Raw genomic sequence first — 18,865 nt, forward strand, 5'->3', positions numbered from 1 at the left:
TGAAGTGCTTTGGGACAGCCTGAGGCCATAAAAGGCGTTCTATAAATAAAAGTTCTATCTTTTACTTATGAACATAGGAATTGCTTGCTTGAAAAAAAGACCACAGTCTATCTAGTTCACCTTCTATTATCCTGGTAGTTGCATGATTCAAAAATGAAGTTGTTGACTAATGGCAATCTATCAATTAGTCTACGACAGATCCAGACGTGCGAGGAAAACCCCCATTGGTGGAAAGCTTTGGGAACCATAGGTCCAAAGTAACCTGTTCCTCCAAGCACGCTACACTTACCATATGTCAAGTTTCACACACTGTGTCCCAAAATATTTTCTGAAAGAAATCTATCTAATTTGCATTTGAATGAACTAACAAGAACTGCTTCCACTGACTCCTTATGGAGTCTGTTCCACAGATTTACCATTCACTCACTGAAATAATGTTTCTGCAGATTAGTTTTGAATTTACCTGTCTTCAAGCACAGGCTGTCCTTTGGTTCTACTGTTCTGGACAAGGTGAATCCTAAAAACAGCAATCGCGTCTCCTTTCTACCTTCTCGTTTCCAGTGAACACATGCCCAATTTAAGTAATCACTCGTCATAATCCATCCCCTCAATTATTCTCGTTGCCCTCTTCTGTATCCATTAAATACAGGAAACTTTGTGCTATCTGGCACCGACTGGACCGAGCTGTTGCCGTTCCCTCAAAACTGCCGGACACACCAGCGTTAATGTTGAAGCATATGGAGCTTTTCATCTCCGTATCTGACAACAAACACTGTTGCTTAGCAACAGCTTCTAAACAGTTGGCCCGTACCTTGGAAGCATCTCTGTAGCTTAGCAACAGCTTCAGAGAGACTTTCCAGAGCCTGACTGCTGGGGGGAAAAAAAACCTACGAGAAGAAAAAAAACCTAACAAAACGGCTCCTGATTTTTGCCAGTGGCTCGAGCTTGCCGGACACTCCGGCTAACACACAGTTTCCTGTAGCTGCAATATCCTTTTTGTGTTTTGGCGACCTGAACTGTACACAGTATTCCAAATGTAGTTGCACCAATGATTTGTAGAGTGGCAGGGTTACCTTGCCATTTTGGCTGAATACTGGCCTTTTAGTACAACCCAACATCTGATTTGCTTTACTCACTGCCATCGAGCATGTTTTGATAGCTTTAATTTATTGTCAATGAGGACCCCAGATCTCTCATTTTCCAGACACAATTATTTTATTTCCATGTATGTAAGTAGTAGTCCCTTCCTGGATTATTTTTTTTGTCCTCCTGTGAAGCACTTTGCATTTTTCTGCATTGAATTTTATCAGCCACCTGTTTTCCCAATTCTCAAGTATATTCAAATTCTCGTGTAGATTGTCCTGTTCACCTTTGCAGTCTACAACTTTCATTAGCTTTTAATCATCTGCAAATGTAGCCACTGTGCTTACGACTCTCAGATCCTATCTACTTTTTACAGTTTACCATCTCCATATTCAATTCAATTCAAATTGCTTTATTGGCATGATGACAAGGTACATCTTATGTTGCCAAAGCATCGAAAAACATTTATGGTTGAACACCTAAACGCAGATCTATCCATACAGTGTATAAACAGATATATCCCTGAGTGTATAAATATACATTCATATAATTTGTATATACTCTTTTTTTTCAGATTTAATGGTTGTCCCTCTGTTTATGGCAAGCTGTAACATAGTGTGCCGCTAAGGTTACACAATTTCTCTGTTCCCCTAGTAGGTATCCCCTATATATACATTTAATATTTTCTATACATTTCAATGAGCACCCCAACCTAACAGCATCAAAATTGCAGATGGTAACCGTGGCAGTAATTTGATGGTGAGCCATCTGCAGTTTGTGGCAATTTTCTACATTTTTAAGGTTATTTTGTCTGGAGTGACTTGTTGAACTTATCAAGAGGTCAAACACTCAATTTAATGGGTGGTTTGGTAGTTTGAGTCAGTGTTGCTCACATGACCAGAGTTCTAAAGGTCTCCTGGAGAAGCTGCATTGACTTTGGATGAGCTCGGAGGCAGTAGCTCAATCCAAGAAAAGTTGGTATTGATGCAGGCTCAAAGGATCATCTTGGCGATACCATGTTTGTAGCATAAAAATAACTTCTTCATCTGGCCTTTAGTAAGGAATCATTCCCTAAAGCTTATTAATGGAAAGCTGAGTCTTCTACTTGGCCTACTTGATATTGTGATGCTTACTTTTTTATGACCATGCCAGTCACGCACAAAAGATGACATCCTGCCAAATGTATGCATTGATACTGGATAGAAATGGAGAATGTACCAAGTTGTGAAAAAAATTTTGTTGCCCAGCTCGCTTCAGAGACTCGTGTTCACGCAATGGAGAAAGCTCAACTGTTGTCAGAAAAACAAATCCTTCAACTGCAGCATGAGCAGAAAATAAAGAACTTGACAAGAATGCTAGTCAAAGTTTCACCTGATGATGACCACCAAGAAATGAGGGTAAGCTGAATATCCTTTACAAACCAACTGTCTTGCATTTAGTACAGTTTGATTTAAGTGATACATATTTGTGCATTAAACTTCAGGAGACTATTTAAAAGAGAATTAGTTTTGCGTATTGGGAGAGTTGAAACATAGAAGATAGGGGCAGGAGTAGGCCATTCGGCCCCTTGAGCCTGCTCCGCCATTCAATGCGATCATGGCTGATCATCCAAATTCACCCATATCCCTTTAGCCTTAAGAAATATATCCAACTCCTTCTTGAATATATTTAATGAATTGGCCTCTACTGCCTTCTGTGGTAGAGAATTCCACAGGTTCACCACTCTCTGGGTGAAGAAATTCCTCCTCATCTCTGTCCTAAATGGCTTACCCCTTATCCTAAGACTGTGGCCCCTGGTTCTGGACTCCCTGACCATCGGGAACATCCTTCCTGCATGTAGTCTGTCTAGTCCTGTTAGAATTTTATAAGCTTCAATGAGATCCCCTCTATTCTTCTAAACTCCAGCGAGTATAAGCCCAATCGACCCAATCTTTCCTCATATGTCATTCCTGCCATCCCAGGTATCAGCCTGGTGAATCTTCGCTGAACTCCTTCCATGGCAAGAATATCCTTCCTCAGATAAGGCGACCAAAACTGCACACAATACTCAAGGTAGAAACATAGAAACATAGACGATAGAAGCAGGAGTAGGCCCTTCGAGCCTGCTCCGCCATTCAATGAGATCATGGCTGATCATCCAAATTCAGTACCCTGTCCCTGCCTTCTCCCCATATCCCTTGATCCCTTTAGCCTTAAGAAATATATCCAACTCTTTCTTGAATATATTTAATGAACTGGCCTCCACCGCCCTCTGTGGCAGAGAATTCCACAGGTTCACCACTCTCTGGGTGAAGAAATTCCTCCTCATTTCAGTCCTAAATGGCTTACCCCTTATCCTTAGACTATGACCCCTGGTTCTGGACTCCCCGGCCATCAGAAACATCCTTCCTGCATCTAGTCTGTCCAGGCCTGACAGAATTTTATAGGTTTCGATGAGATCCCCTCTCAATCTTCTAAACTCCAGTGAGTATAAGCCCAATCGACACAGTCTCTCCTCATACGTCATTCCTGCCTTCCCAGGTATCAGCCTGGTGAATCTTCGCTGCACTCCTTCCATGACAAGAACGTCCTTCCTCAGGTAAGGCGACCAAAACTGCACACAGTACTCAAGGTGCGGTCTCACCAAGGCCCTGTACAACTGCAGCAAGACATCCTTGTTCCTGTACTCGAACCCTCTCGCTACGAAGGCCAACATACCATTTGCCGCCTTAACCGCCTGCTGCACCTGCATGCATACCTTGGATGCGGTTTCTGCTTTCGTTGAGTTCGGTTTACAGCCCGAGCACTGTTGCGATGTAATCTTATGTTCGGCGTGGAGATTTAAAGGCTTTTTATGGAGAAGGATGTAATGAATCTTTAACAAAATGCATAATCCACGTCCACCTGTTCAAGCCCAGTGATGCCCTTGTTGTTTTGTACCAGTCCATATAGGTTTGATGATTGTTACAAGTAGCATTAGAGAAGGGAGTTGTTCTCCTTTCAGGTTACTTGACTGTTGCAGTGAAGCTCTACCTCTCTCAACTCTTAAAACGAGGTTTATTGGATAGATTTTGACTGCGGAGCAATTTTAAGATTTTCAATCTGTTTTAACTATAAATAGTGAAAGGTGCCAGGTCCTACTACAGTATGCAGACTTGTGGCAATTCCATCTTAATTAGTCCAGTAACTATGAATTAGTAGGGGCTCAGTACATGAGTGAGAACAAACCCTAACCCCTCATTGCATAAGAGAGTTTTTCCTCATGTCACCTCTAGTTCTTTTACCAATCACCTTAACTTTATGCCCTCTCATTATCGACCCTTCAGCCATTGGAAACAGTTTCTCTTTATTTACTCTATATAAATCCTTCATGATTTTAAACACTTAGCTTTTCTTTTGTCCAATTACAACTGTTGCATTTTTAACTGAATCTAGTTGGTGAAGACGTAGATTATATTTCAGCTATTATATTTCTAAGTGCTGCTGGAATTTTTTAATGGCCCAGAATTTACTGGAGCGGGGCATCTCGTGGTGCGCCCTGCCCCATTGGTTAGGCTTTTTCCCTTGTCCTTAAGACAAGCAAATCTCCAGGAACTGACACCAAGTTATGAAAAGAAATAGGTGAGGAAATTGCAGATATGTTGGTCATAATTTTCCAAAGCTGTCTTGTTGGGAATTGTGATGTTGGATTGGAAAATTGCAAATGTCACTCAATTATTTAAAAAGGGAGGGAGAGAGAAACCAGGTAACTACAGACCTAACTCCAGTTGTGGGGAACTTGCATCAGGGACAGAATGACCGAGCACTTGGACAAGTATGAGCTGATCAGAGTCAGAATGGATTTGTAACAGGTAGGTCATACCTGATGAATTTAGTTGAATTTTTTGAGGAGGTCACTAACATGTGGACATAAGGGAGTGGCTATCCATGTTATCTATACGGATTTCCAGAAGCCATTTGATAAGGATCCGCACAAGAGATTATAGCAAAAATATATATACACAAAACTGGAGATAACCTTGCGACATGGGTTAGAGATTGATTTGGGAGGTAGAAAACAGTAGGGAGTATGTTCCCCTGGGATCTGTACTGGGGCCTCAGCTTTTCACCATGTATTACAATGATTTAGATGAAGGAATAGAGAATTGTATATCCAAATTTGCAGGTGATACTAAGTTAGGAGACACAGTAAGTTGTGCAGATGGGAGCAGGAAGTTACAAAGGGACACATAGATTAAGTGAGTGGGCAAAACTGTAGCAGATGGAGTTCAATGTGGGGAAGTGTGAGGTCATCCACTTTTGATCTGAGACACAAATTGGAATATTTTCTTAATGGTAAGATACTGAGAACTATGGAGGGGCGAAGAGATTGTGTCCATGTACACAAATCGGTAAACACTAGTGCACAGGTACAAAAACGAATCAAAAAGGCAAATGGAATATTGGCTGTTATCTCATGAGGGCTGTAGCTTCCAATTGTACAGCGCCTCAGTCAGACCCCATCTGGAGTACTGCATGCAATTCTGGACACCGCATTGCAGGAAGGATATATTGGCCTTGGAGGTGGTGCAGAGTAGATTCCCCCGAATGATACTGAGGCTTAGTGTTAAATTATGAGGCCAGGTTACATAAAATTGGCTTGTACTCCTTTGCATTTAGAAGGTTGAAGGGTGATCTAAGGGAGGTGCTTAAAATGACAAAAGGATTTGATAGGGGACAGTATTTCCTCTAGGGGAATCCAGAATAAAGGGGCACAATCTTAATTAGAGCCAGGCCATTCAGGAGTGAAATCAGGAAAGGGTAGTGGAAATCTGGAAAACTCTCCCTCAAAAGGCTCTGGATGCTGGGTAAATTAAAATTTTCAAGACTTGGATCGAGAGATTTTTGCTGGGTAAGACTCGAGGGACTAAGCGGCCTACTCGTGTTCCTATCCTTACATTTGATTTGAATGGCTCGGCGCTCTTAGAGACTCCTGATCAGGTACAATGTCTATATTCTGGAGTTGTTGTTTGAACTGGCAGTCATATTCTGTGACATAGAAACATAGAAGATAGGAGCAGGAGTAGGCCATTCGAGCCTGCTCCGCCATTCAATGAGATCATGGCTGATCATCCAAATTCAGTACCCTGTCCCTGCCTTCTCCCCATATCCCTTGATCCCTTTAGCCTTAAGAAATATATCCAACTCTTTCTTGAATATATTTAATGAACTGGCCTCCACTGCCCTCTGTGGCAGAGAATTCCACAGGTTCACCACTCTCTGGGTGAAGAAATTCTTCCTCATTTCAGTCCTGAATGGCTTACCCCTTATCCTTAGACTATGACCCCTGGTTCTGGACTCCCCGGCCATCAGAAACATCCTTCCTGCATCTAGCCTGTCCAGGCCTGACAGAATTTTATAGGTTTTGATGAGATCCCCTCTCAATCTTCTAAACTCCAGTGAGTATAAGCCCAATCGACACAATCCTCATACGTCATTCCTGCCATCCCAGGTATCAGCCTGGTGAATCTTCGCTGCACTCCTTCCATGGCAAGAGCATCCTTCCTCAGATAAGGTGACCAAAACTGCACACAATACTCAAGGTGCGGTCTCACCAAGGCCCTGTACAACTGTAGCAAGACATCCTTGCTCCTGTACTCTAACCCTCTTGCTTCGAAGGCCAACATACCATTTGCCTTCTTAACCGCCTGCTGCACCTGCATGCTTACCTTCAGCGACTGGTGCACAAGAACACCCAGGTCTCTTTGCACTTGCCCTTCTCCCAATCTATTGCCATTCAAATAATAATCTGCCTTCCTGTTTTTGCCACCAAAGTGGATAACCTCACATTTATCCACATTATGGGCAGCAACATGGCAAATGCACTAATCACCCAACCTGTCCAAATCGTACTGGAGTTTCGCGACATCCTCCTCACAGCTTACCCTCCCACTCAGCTTTGTGTCGTCTGCAAATTTGGAGATATTACACCCAATTCCCTCGTCCAGATCATTAATATATATTGTGAACAGCTGGGGTCCTAGGACCGATCCTTGTGGTACCCCACTAGTCACTGCCTGCCACTCGGAAAACGACCCGTTTATTCCAACTCTTGCTTTCTGTCCGCCAACCAGTTCTCTATCCAAGTCAATACCTTGCCCCCAATCCCATGTGCCTTAATTTTGCATGCTAATCTCTTATGCGGGACCTTATCGAAAGCCTTCTGAAAGTCCAAATACACCACATCCACTGGTTCTCCCATATCTATTTTACCAGTTACATCCTCAAAATTCCAGTAGATTAGTCAAGCATGATTTACCTTTTGTATATCCATGTTGACTTTGTCCGATCCTGTCGCTGCTTTCCAAGTGCTCTGCTATTACATCTTTTATAATAGACTCTAGCATTTTCCCCACTACCGATGTCAGGCTTACCGGTCTGTAATTCCCTGCTTTTTCTCTGCCACCTTTTTTGAATAGTGGGGTAACATTAGCTACCCTCCAATCCATGGGTACTGTTCCAGAGTCTATCGAGTTCTGGAAGATGATCAGTAATGCATCTACTATTTCTAGGGCCACTTCCTTAAGTACCCTGGGATGTAGACCATCAGGCTCTGGGGATTTATCAACCTTCAGTCCCATCAATTTTCCTAACACCATTTCCCTACAAATACTGATTTCTTTCAGTTCCACCCTTTCATCAGACCCTATGTTCCCCAACATCTCTGGGAGGTTATTTGTGTCCTCCTTTGTGAAGACAGAACCAAAGTATGTATTTAGTTGAAATAACAGCAGAAAATGCTGGAAATACTCAGCAGGCCAGGCAGCATCCGTGGAGAGAGAAACAGAGTTAACGTTTCAGGTCTGGGACCCTTCATCAGAACTGGAAAAAGCTGGAGATGTAACAGCTTTTTCCAGTTCTGATGAAGGGTCCCAGACCTGAAACGTTAACTCTGTTTCTCTCTCCACGGATGCTGCCTGGCCTGCTGAGTATTTCCAGCATTTTCTGTTGTTATTTCAGATTTCCAGCATCCGCAGTGTTTTGCAATTATATATGTATTTAGTTGGTCTGCCATTTCTTTGTTTCCCATTATAAATTCCCCTGATTCTGACTGCAAGGGACCTACGCTTGACTTCACCAATCTTTTTCTCTTCACATATCTATAAAAGCTTTTACAGTCAGTTTTTATGTTTCCTGCTAGCTTACACTCATATTCTATTTTCCCTTTCTTAATTAATCCCTTTGTCCTCCTTTGTTGGATCCTAAACTGCTCCCAATCCTCAGGATTATTGCTTTTTCTGGCCAATTTATATGTTGTCTCCTTGGACCTTATGCTATCCCTAATTTCCCTCGTTAGCCACGGTTGAGTCACCTTTTTTGTTATTTTTATGCTAAACTGGGATGAACAAATTCTGTAGCTCATCCATTTGGTCTTTGAATGTTTGCCATTGCCTATCCACCATCAACCCTTTGAGTGCCATTCCCCAGTCAATCCTACCCAACTCGCTCCTCAGACCATCGTAGTTTCCTTCATGTAAATTGAGGACCCTAGTCTCTGAGTCAACTATTTCAAATTCTTCATTAAGATGGAGAATGATCATATTTTGATCGCTCCGACCCAAGGGGCCTCGTACAACAAGATTGCTAATTAATCCTTTCTCGTTACATAATACCCAGTCTAAGATGGCCTGATCTCTGGTTGGTTCCTCGACATATTGGTCCAGGAAACCATCCCGTAAACACTCCAGGAAATCCTCCTCCACAGTATTGTTACTAATTTGGTTAGCCCAATCTATATGTAGATTAAAGTCACCCATAATGACTGCTGTGCCCTTATTGCACGCTTCTTTAATTTCCCTTTTAATGCCATCCCCAACCTCCGCCTTACTGTTGGGAGGTCTATATACCACTCCCACTAATGTTTTTTTTCCCCTTAGTATTTCTCAATTCTATCCATACAGATTCCACATCATCAGAGCTAACATCCTTCATTACAATTGTATTAATCCCCCCTTTAACCAGTAATGCTACCCCACCTCCCTTTCCTTTTTGCCTATCTTTCCTGAATATCGAATACCCCTGGATGTTGAGTTCCCAGTCTTGGCCATCCTTGAGCCACGTTTCCGTAATCCCAACCAAATCATATTCGTTTACCTCTTTGCGCAGCCAATTCGTCCACCTTATTACAAATGTTCCTTGCATTAAGACACAAAGCCTTCAGGCTTGTTTTTTTAACGCTCTTAGTCCTATTAGAATTATTATTATTTACTGTGGCCACGTTTGATTTAAACCGTTGATTTCCCTGACTGCCACTTTTGTTTTTCTCCTTCCTATCTTTTGCTTTTATCCCTGTTTCCCTTTCCTCTGTCTCCCTGCTCAGGTTCCTAACTCCCTGCCATTTTAGTTTAAACCCCCCCCCCCCCCTCCTGAACCTCCCCGCAAGGATATTTGTCCCGTTCTGGTTCAGGTGCAACCTGTCCGACTTGTACAAGTCCCACCTTCCCCAGAAGCAGGCCCAGTGATCCAGGAAACTAAAGCCCTCCCTTCTGCACCAACTCTTTAGCCACGCATTCATCTGCTCTATCCTCCTATTCCTATACTCACTAGCACGTGGCACCGGGAGTAACCCAGAGATTACAACCTTTGAGGTCCTGCTCTTTAATCTGCTACCTAGCTCACTAAATTCTTGCTGCAGGACCTCATCCCTCTTCCTACCCATGTCGTTGGTCCCAATGTGAACCATGACCTCTGACTGTTCACCCTCCCCCTTCAGAATGCCCTGCAGCCGTTCAGTGACATCCTTGACCCTGGCACCAGGGAGGCAACAAACCATCCTGGAGCCACGTCTACGGCCACAGAAACACCTATCTGTTCCCCTTACGATGGAATCCCCTACCACTATTGCTCCCGCACTCTCTCTCCTCCCTTCCTGAGCAGCAGAAGCACCCCTGGTGCCAGGAAGTTGGCTGCTGCTGCCTTCCTCTGGTAAGTCATCCCCCTCAACAGTATCCAAATCGGTATATCTGTTTGCGAGGGGGATGGCCACAGGGGTCCCCTGCACTACCTGCCTGCCTCTACTGCTCTGCCTGATGGTCACCCATTTCCCTTCTGCCTGTGCAGCCTTTACCTGCGGTGTGACCAACTCACTAAACGTGTTATCCACGACCCTCTCAGCATCGTGAATGCTCCAAAGCCCATCCATCCGCAGCTCCAGCGCCGCAATGCGGTCTGCTGGTAGCTGCAGCTGGATGCATTTCTGGCACACATGGTCGTCAGGGACACCGGCAGTGTCCCTGAATTCCCACATAGAGCAAGAGGAGCATAACACGGGGCTGGGCTGTCCTGACATGACTTATCCTTTAATTAATTTAAATTAAATCAATACCACCAATTTAATGATATACTCAAGGGTGCTTGCCTGCCAGCAGTCCCCGCTACACCACAGAGACCCGAGAAACTATAAACCACTGAATTTAAGTTTTGCAAAGAAGGAGAAAGAGTAAATACTTACCAACCAATCGCTTACCCGCTTTCTGGTGACGTCACACTTGGATTACTTTTTACCTCTCTCCTTCCCTCGGACTTCGGAGATTGGTACGCCTTACCTGGTCTCGGAGCTGTTTATCAACTCGCCGCCGCTCAGCCTCGTTCTCTCGCAGGTCCGCCCGCCTGCCTCCGCTGCTTTTTAACCCCATATGTACTGTGACAGAAGGAAACCAATGTCGTGATGCAATACCAATCAAAATTCTTCTGTGTCATGATGGGTTTTATGAAGTGAGTGAGGGTTGTGGGGGAGTGTATACAAAACACTGGTTGAAAGCTGAGTTGGGATGACCTGAGGAGTAGAAATAAATGCAATTGAGACTGAGTTGCATAGTTTGTTGGGACTGGATTTTTGGGGTTTGGGCCTGCATGTGTCCCATGGAGAGGGAGTTTACACACTCTAACATGCGATACACTATCTGTCTGTATTTATGTTTTTAGGCCAAAAGGAAGAGGAGAGTCACCTGGGCTCCTGGAAAACAGCGAGCATGCTTGGACTCTGCAAGTGATGGTGCTGCTAAAATAATAAAGTTGGATAAACTTTGTCAAGAGCTAGATGATGGTAAGTTCAATAATCATTCATAAGATAACTATTTATCTTTAACTCAACTGCTTATCTACCAATTTGACCATTGAGAAAATAAATTCAAAAAAGTAGGCGTGTTTTCATAAGTCATAACTTATCTCGCATTGTGACTGGTCTTCCAAGTCTGAAGTGCAGCACAGCCTGCACACTAATGCAAAGCAGAAATCATGACTGCTGTTGTAGAAAATAATGCCTTTTGGGTCATAGGAGCAGAAGCAATTTAGTATTCAAAAGGTAAAGTGTTGAGAGAGTGTCGCCCTTCAGCACTGTATACTGAATGCTATATATTTTGCACGTCAGTGGTGCGCTTCAAATATAGGAAGACTTCTTAAGGCACCGTATAAAGAGGTGGAAAAGACAGTAGGCACCAAGTATGCATCAGAAAGGGGATACTGAGAGGGTTAAGGGGAGGGAACAAAAACACGACTGACGGGCAGGCTTTTGAAAGCAGGGAGCCAGTGCTTGGACCCTTGTTTCTTGGCTACATAGGTGCAGAAACCAATTGCAAGCTTGTTAAACTTACAGATGAGACTAAAATGGGGAGTGAAGTAGGGATGAAGAATGCAGTTAAGGTTTTGTAGAAGGATTTAGATTGATTATGCAATTGAACAGATAAATGATAAAGAAAATTTAATCCTGACAAATGTGAAGTGCTGCATATGGGAAGAAAAGAATGAGCAAGAAAGGTATACAATGAAGGGGATAGGATGAGCAGAGATTTTGAAAGGGACCTGGAAGTGACTAGATGTAGTGTTGAGATTGTATGGAGAAGTAATTAAAAAAAACAGATAGAGTATTGTGATCCATTGTCAGAACATGGGAACAGGAATAGGCCATTTAACCCCTCAAGCCTGTTCCGACATTCAGTGAGATCATGGCTGATCTGTGACCTAACTCCATATACCTGCCTTGCCCCATATCCTTTAATACTTTTGGCTAACAAAAATCTACTAATCTCAGATTTAAAAATAACAATTGACCTAGAATCATTTGCTGTTTGTGGAAGCGTGTTCCAAACTTCTACCACCCTTTGGGTAGAAGTGTTTCCTAACTTCACTCCTTAAAGGTCTGGCTCTAATTTTTAGACTATGCCTCCAAGTCCAAGACTCCCCAACCAGCAGAAATAGTTTCTCTCTCTCTCTACCCTATCAGTTCCCCTTAATATCTTAGTCTTCAATCAAATCACCCCTTAACCTTATAAATTCCAGGGAATAGAACCCTAGTTTGTGTGATCTTGCTTTGTAATTTAACCCTTGGAGTCCAGGTATCATTCTGGTAAATCAACACTGCACTCCCTCCAAGGCCAATATATCCTTCCTAAGGTGTGGCGCCCAGAACTGCTCACAGTACTCCAGGTGTGGTCTAACCAGGGTTTTGTATAGCTGCAGCATAACTTCTACCCCCTTGTATTCTAGTCCTCTAGATATAAAGACCAGCAATCCATTAGCCTTTTTGATTATTTTATGTATCTGCCCAGGACATTTTGTACCTGGACCCCCCCCCCCCCCCCCCCCCCCCAAGTCTCTTTAGACCTCCACTGTTTCTAGCTTTTCACCATTTAGAAAGTACTCTTCTATCCTTGTAGGTCCAAAGTGCATGACCTCACATTTGCCTACATTGAAATCCATTTGCCACAGTTTTGCCCATTCGCTTAATCTATTAATGTCTTTGTAATTTTATGCTTCCATCTACAATGCCGCCTATCTTTGTGTCATTGGCAAGCTTGGATATGTGGTTTTCTATCTATCATCTGAGTCGTTAATAAATACTGAATAGTTGAGACCCCAAAACAGATCCCGGTGGGACACCACTAGTCACATCCTGCCAATTTGAGTACCTGCCCATTATCCCTACTCTCTGTCTCCTGCCGCTCAGCCAATTTCCTAACCAGGTCAATAATTTGCCTTCAATTCCATGAGCTTCAACTTTAGCTAACAATCTCTTATGAGGGACTTCATCAAATGCCTTCTGGAAGTCCTTGTAAATAACATCCATAGGCATTCTCCTGTTCATTGAATTTTTTGAAGCTGTGACTAAAGTAATCAGATTTATCAGGCGTGACCTACCCTTTACATGCTGGCTCTCTGATCAGCTGAACATTTTCAAGGTGTTCAGTCACTCCTTTAATTATAGACTCTAGTAATTTCCCAACAACAGATGTTAGGCTAACTGGTCTGTAATTCAGTTTACTGTGGACAATCTCCTATCATCCCGTTGAAGTCAGCCTTACCTAAATCTAGAATCTTAGTAACTATTGTGTTTCTCCCTTTCAAACACTACGTTGAACGCGATCATATGATCGCTATTAGATAAATGTGCACTCACTGTTAGGCTGTTAATTAAATCTGGCTCACTACGCATTACTAAATCTAATATGGCCTGCCCTCTTGTTGGTTTTAGGACATATTATCCTGAACACACTCGAAATTCACTACCTTTCTGAGATGAGCTAGTCTGCTTATCCCAATCTATATAAAAATTAAAATTCACCATTAAAACCATCCTGTCTTTGCTACATGCTTGTCTAATATCTGGATTTATACATTCTACCACTTAATGGCTGCTACCAGGGGACCCATACAGAACTCCCACTACGGTCTTAAATCCTTTTCTGTTTCTTAATAGACCCATAGTCTCCACTGCCTGCTTACCTCTCATAATATCCCCTCTTATCATTGAAGTGATTTCAACCTTAATCATTAAGACTACACTTCCTCCTCTACCATTTTCCCCAATCTTTCCTGTAGACCTTGTAACCTGGTATATTTAGTTCCCTGTCCTGACTCTTTTGCAGCCATGTCTCAGTAATGGCTACCATGTCATACATTCCAAGTTGAATTTACACCAGCAATTCATTCAATTTGTTCTTTATACTCTGTGTGTTTGTATAAAGAACATTTATTTGGGCCACACATGGCAACCTGTCCTTCTGCGCTAATGTTTTACTCACACATTGCTTATTTCTCTCTCCTGGTTTAATTAATTTGCATCTTTTCGTTTTCCCTTTCTATCCTTCAGAGTTATCATACCCTGGAATATTCAGTTCCCAGTCCTGGTCACCTTGCAACCATGTCTTTATAATGGCGATCAGACCATACCCATTTGTATCTATTTGTGCTGTCAACCCATTTATCTTGTTACGAATGCTGCGTGCATTCAGATATAGAGCTTTAAATTTTGTCTTTTTACCATTTTTCCTTGTTTTGGCCTTTTTTTTCCTGTTACACTCTTATTTTTAAACATTCTGGCCTAGAAATTCAGTGGGCTGTGCCACCCGTTAGTGCCCAAAGAGGGCACTTAGTGGGTTTTGCGCCACTGGCCATGCCTCCCGCTAAATTTAGCGGGACGCTAATGGCGGCGTTAGCCGCTAGTGCTGCGCCGCCACCGATGACGTCATCGGTATGCGCAGCGCCCCGATCGCCAAATTGGGTAGCGCCCCCTGCTTTAACGCCGGTCGCAATTTGCGACCAGTTCAGGGGGGCCTACCTGCGGCGGTTGAGGTGCGGGGCGGCCATTTTTTTTTGCTGGCCACCTGCCAGCACCTCACCGTGCCGCCATCCCCGTGGAGTGCCGGCTGTGTTCCAAGAGCCGGCACTTGCGCTCTTCCAGCACGCTGCAGCAAGCCCCTCCCCTCTAAGAGGAGGAAGGCCTGCAGTACCGCAGCGCGACACGCTGCGGCATGTTACGCTGCGAACTTCAGTTGCAGCGCCCCAGGAGAGATGCGGGGTGCCTCGAGTAGCGCCGTGCTTCCCTCTGGGGCGCGCAAACTGAATTTGCGGCAGGCGGCCGTGACTTCTTCCGGGGCGCTACTTCCGGCGCCCTGGCGAGGCTGGCGCCCCAAACGGGGCGCCGGTGAATTTTTAGGCCTCTGTCCCTTCCTTCCTGTGACACACTGGTAGTTATTTCCCCCATCTCTAGCCTGCTCTATTGCTTTTTCATTTCTCATTGACTTTTTATTTTCCTGCTCACCTGGATCCTCCCCCCCGCCACCCCCCCCCCCCCCCCTCCCTCCCTCTCTACAGCCCTAGTTATTTGATTTGCCAGGACTCTAGCCCCAGCATGGTTCAAGTGAAGCTCGTCCAAACGGAACAGCTCCCTCTTATCCCAGTACTGGTGCCAGTGCCCCACAAATCGAAACCCATTTCTTTGAGCCACTCGTTCATTTCTCTGATCTTATTTACCCTATGCAAATTCACTCTTGGCTCAGGTAGTAATCCAGCGATTATTACCTTTGTGATTCTGCTTTTTAATTTAGCTCCTAGCTGCTCATACTCTCTCAGCAGAACCTCTTTCTTTGTCCTACCTATGTCATTGGTACCTACCATGACCACTGGATCTTCCCCCTCCCACCCCAAGTTTCTCTCCAGCCCACAGGAGATGTCCTTGACCCTGGCACCGGGCAGGCACCACAGCCTTCGGGACTCATGCTCTCGGCTGCAGAGAACAGTATCTATACCCCTCACTATACTGTCCCCAATCACTACAACATTTCTTTTTGCTCCCCCCACTTGAATGGCTTGCTGTACCACAGTGCTGTGGTCAGTTTGCTCGTCCTCCCTGCAGTCCCTTGCCTCGTCCGCACAGGGAGCGAGAATCTCGCATCTGTTGGACAAGGCCAAGGGCTGAGGCTCCTCCACCACTACCTCCTGGATCCCAATACCTGCCTTGCTTGTAGTCACACCCTCCTGTCCATGGGCCAAATTGGAAGTAATTATTCTAGTGGGTGTGACTGCCTCCTGGAACATAATGTCCAGGTAACGCTCCCCCTCCCTAATGTGTCAGTGTCTGAAGCTCGGACTCCAGCTCATCAACTCTGAGCAGAAGGTCCTCGAGCAGCCAACATTTGCTGCAGATGTGGTCGCCTTGGACCTCAATGGTGTCCACGAGCTCCCACATGCAACAACGACAACCCATTGCCTGGTCTCCCATCTGAATTAATTAATTTTTAAAATTTGGAACACTTCTATCTTTTAATCTACACCAAGGCACTTAAATTTAGACGCTCAAGTTTGGGGGAAAAAAAGCGAGAAATAGAGAAATACTCACCAACCAATCACTTGCCTGCTTTCTGGTGACTTCACACTTCGATTGCTTTTTACTTCTTTACACTCACTGGTCCGTTGTATCTCAGCGTCTCCCGCTACTTTTGCACGCTCCCGGGTTTTGGCGCGCTCGCTCTGCTCCCGCTGCTTTTAAATCTCCCGGGTTTTGGCGCTCTCGCTCTGCTCCCGTTGCTTTTGAACTCTCCCGGGTTTTGAGTCTTGAATTTTTTTTTTGAAATAGCAGATGATGACGACTTTGATGTGGATGGTGATTGGCAATTTGAAACGATATCACAGTGCAGTAGTGCAATCACGGTAAGAAGAGGTGGAAGTTGTGGGTTCCAGATACCTTCATTTGAAGATTCTCTGTGCTTCAATGATCAAAGCAGATCCAACCAAAACACTGAGACTAGGTAAGATATGTACGTGTTGTGCACTGAAAGCAACAGTTTTCCATGTTGGTGACCATTTACCATGTCATCAGATGTGCTATTTTCTAAAAAGATCCTAATGGGGTTCATCCTTTTATTTAAGAGCCTTTTTACACATTATAGGCCAGAGGTTTAAAGAACTCGAGAGAGTTGTAGTCTTGAATTTAATGTTAAATCATGTCACTGGTCTTTCTGTTAACCATCGACAAAGGAGAAGTGCAAGCAGAGGTTGGGATTTTGTCCCGTATGCATACATCATGACATCAACATGAAAATAATACATTTGTGTATGGTGATGTCACCATTGAGGTGCCCCACGGCAATGCGTATACTAGCCTGTTAACCGGTAGCAGCCAAGAAGACTCTGGAAGCCTAATTTTCATTGCTATCCATCTAAAAAAAAACATTTTGGTCAGGTTTACCTTGGGGCTCCCAGCAGCAAGAGACTTTTTATGGGAGCTAGATGGCTCTTCAAAATTTAATGGCAAAAATATATTTAGATGCTTGACTTGAAATAAAGAAAACCTTTTAAGTGAATCTGTTTAAACTTAATTATAAATATTAAGTATGATAAATTGCAATTGGGTTTGCGTACCATACCAATCCTCAATCTACCTTTATAGATTTCTTCAATTGTCATAAAATGCCACTATTTTAAATATCTTCAATTAATTTATTGTGCAGTATGCTGGATGATATATTATCAAAGGATGAGTTGGGAAAAAGGATTAATGAGCTGGAGAAACCACTTGAAATCCTGAGGAAAGAGAAAGGAGAGGAAAGCAGGGAGCAAAAGGTCAGTGCCAGTAAAACCTGTTGAGATCTTCAATCAATTTCCTTTGATTCTGTCAATGTAATCACCATATAAAAGTACATCTTCCTCCAGCAAATGAGGGAAATTATAGCAAGTACTGTTTTGAGTTGGGGGTGGGGAGGGAGGGAAGATGTTAGATCATAGGGAATTGGCAGAATGGTCTTCAAATCTCTTGAATCCAGCATTACCTGGAATGAAATTCTGTTGTATGTTATCTGGGCATAACGAGTATGAAATGAATTGTACGTACTCAATGCAGCTTCTTGTAGTTGTCAGCAGCTTTTCTGGGTTGTCCACTGTTTGGAATGAAAACTGAGGCCATAAGGATGGCTGTGTGTGGGAAATTGAAAAAATTCAGAGTGCAATCGTGGTTGGTTTGGTAGTTGGGGTTAAGGGCACATTGTTGGGATAGAATAGAAGGATTGTAAAACTACATCAGCAATGTTATCTGTAACCTAGAAAATATTATTCTTCTCACTTAGTGCCCAATGTTGAAACATGTTCTATTCTCCAGTGCTGATATAAGTTGCCTTGATGAGCATAAAAACTCACTTAAATTTTTTTCAGAAAGATAATCCATCAGGTCATCTTTCCCATCCATTATTGTATTAGGATTTTATGCAGTACTACATATTCCCCCGCCCCCCCGGCGCCTCAGCTGTACCAGCAATTCTGTTTGTACTTCCACTACTTCTGTGATGTCCGTGAGGTTCGGAAAGATCGAAGCCACAGTCTTCAGTGCTCACCACAAACTCTACTCTCGACATTGACTCTTCCTTTGTCTCACTCAGTTTCAGCATAAATACTGTGTGTGGTAAACCACTGTTTGTATTCCACTGTGTACATGCCTGGACATGCCTCGGCTGACTCCTCCCACAAGTCCTAGTATAAAGGTGACTGCTCCCCAGCCCTTGGTATTCTGGACCGGTCGACCACTCGAGGCAGACCTTCATTCTTTTGTTAATAAAAGCCTTTAGTTACTCTCTTAACTCTCAGTCTTTTATGAGTAATTGATAGCGCATCAATTTTATTAACACAATTTTTATAATGGAGAAGATCCTCACACCAGCATGCCTGGACTTAGATCATCGGGAGGCGGACTCACCCACTAAGTTTACTCACTGGCTTAAGTGTTTCGAAAAATTCCTGACCGCCTCCGCAGCAATCAAATCGGACGAGGACAAACTGGATGTCCTGACCTCCAAAGTGAACCACCGAGTGTACTCGGTCATCCAAGACGCGACCTCGTACGCGGACGCTATCAAGCTCCTCAAGGACCAGTACACGCGCCCAGTGAACGAAGTGTACGCCAGGCACCTTCTGGGGAGTCGTAAACAACAACCTGGGGAATCGACCGTGGAATACCTTCAGGCACTGTCTGCTTGGCCGGGCCTGTGGTTGTAAGGAT

At 43.8% G+C, this 18,865-nt stretch overlaps 1 protein-coding gene across 4 annotated transcripts in view; it reads left to right on the forward strand.

Moving 5' to 3' along the window:
• cenpe (centromere protein E) overlaps positions 1-18,865 on the forward strand; it is a 196,134-nt gene that overhangs the window by 45,331 nt on the left and 131,938 nt on the right. For 3 of the 4 annotated variants that reach the window (XR_015077704.1, XM_085983096.1, XM_085983075.1), the window contains 4 exons: positions 2,331-2,480; positions 11,026-11,146; positions 16,454-16,625; positions 17,328-17,439. Coding sequence is in view for 3 of the 4 variants with exons in the window: in XM_085983096.1 (XP_085839222.1) it covers positions 2,331-2,480; positions 11,026-11,146; positions 16,454-16,625; positions 17,328-17,439 (555 nt within the window). In the remaining variant the exon portion in view is untranslated. The remainder of the gene's footprint in view (positions 1-2,330; positions 2,481-11,025; positions 11,147-16,453; positions 16,626-17,327; positions 17,440-18,865) is intronic. The other variant, XM_085983085.1, reaches the window with a different exon arrangement.

The sequence above is a fragment of the Somniosus microcephalus genome, chromosome 1 (genome assembly GCF_052327205.1).
Source record: "Somniosus microcephalus isolate GS21.2 chromosome 1, FLI_Smic_1.0, whole genome shotgun sequence".
NCBI classification, from domain to species: domain Eukaryota; kingdom Metazoa; phylum Chordata; class Chondrichthyes; order Squaliformes; family Somniosidae; genus Somniosus; species Somniosus microcephalus.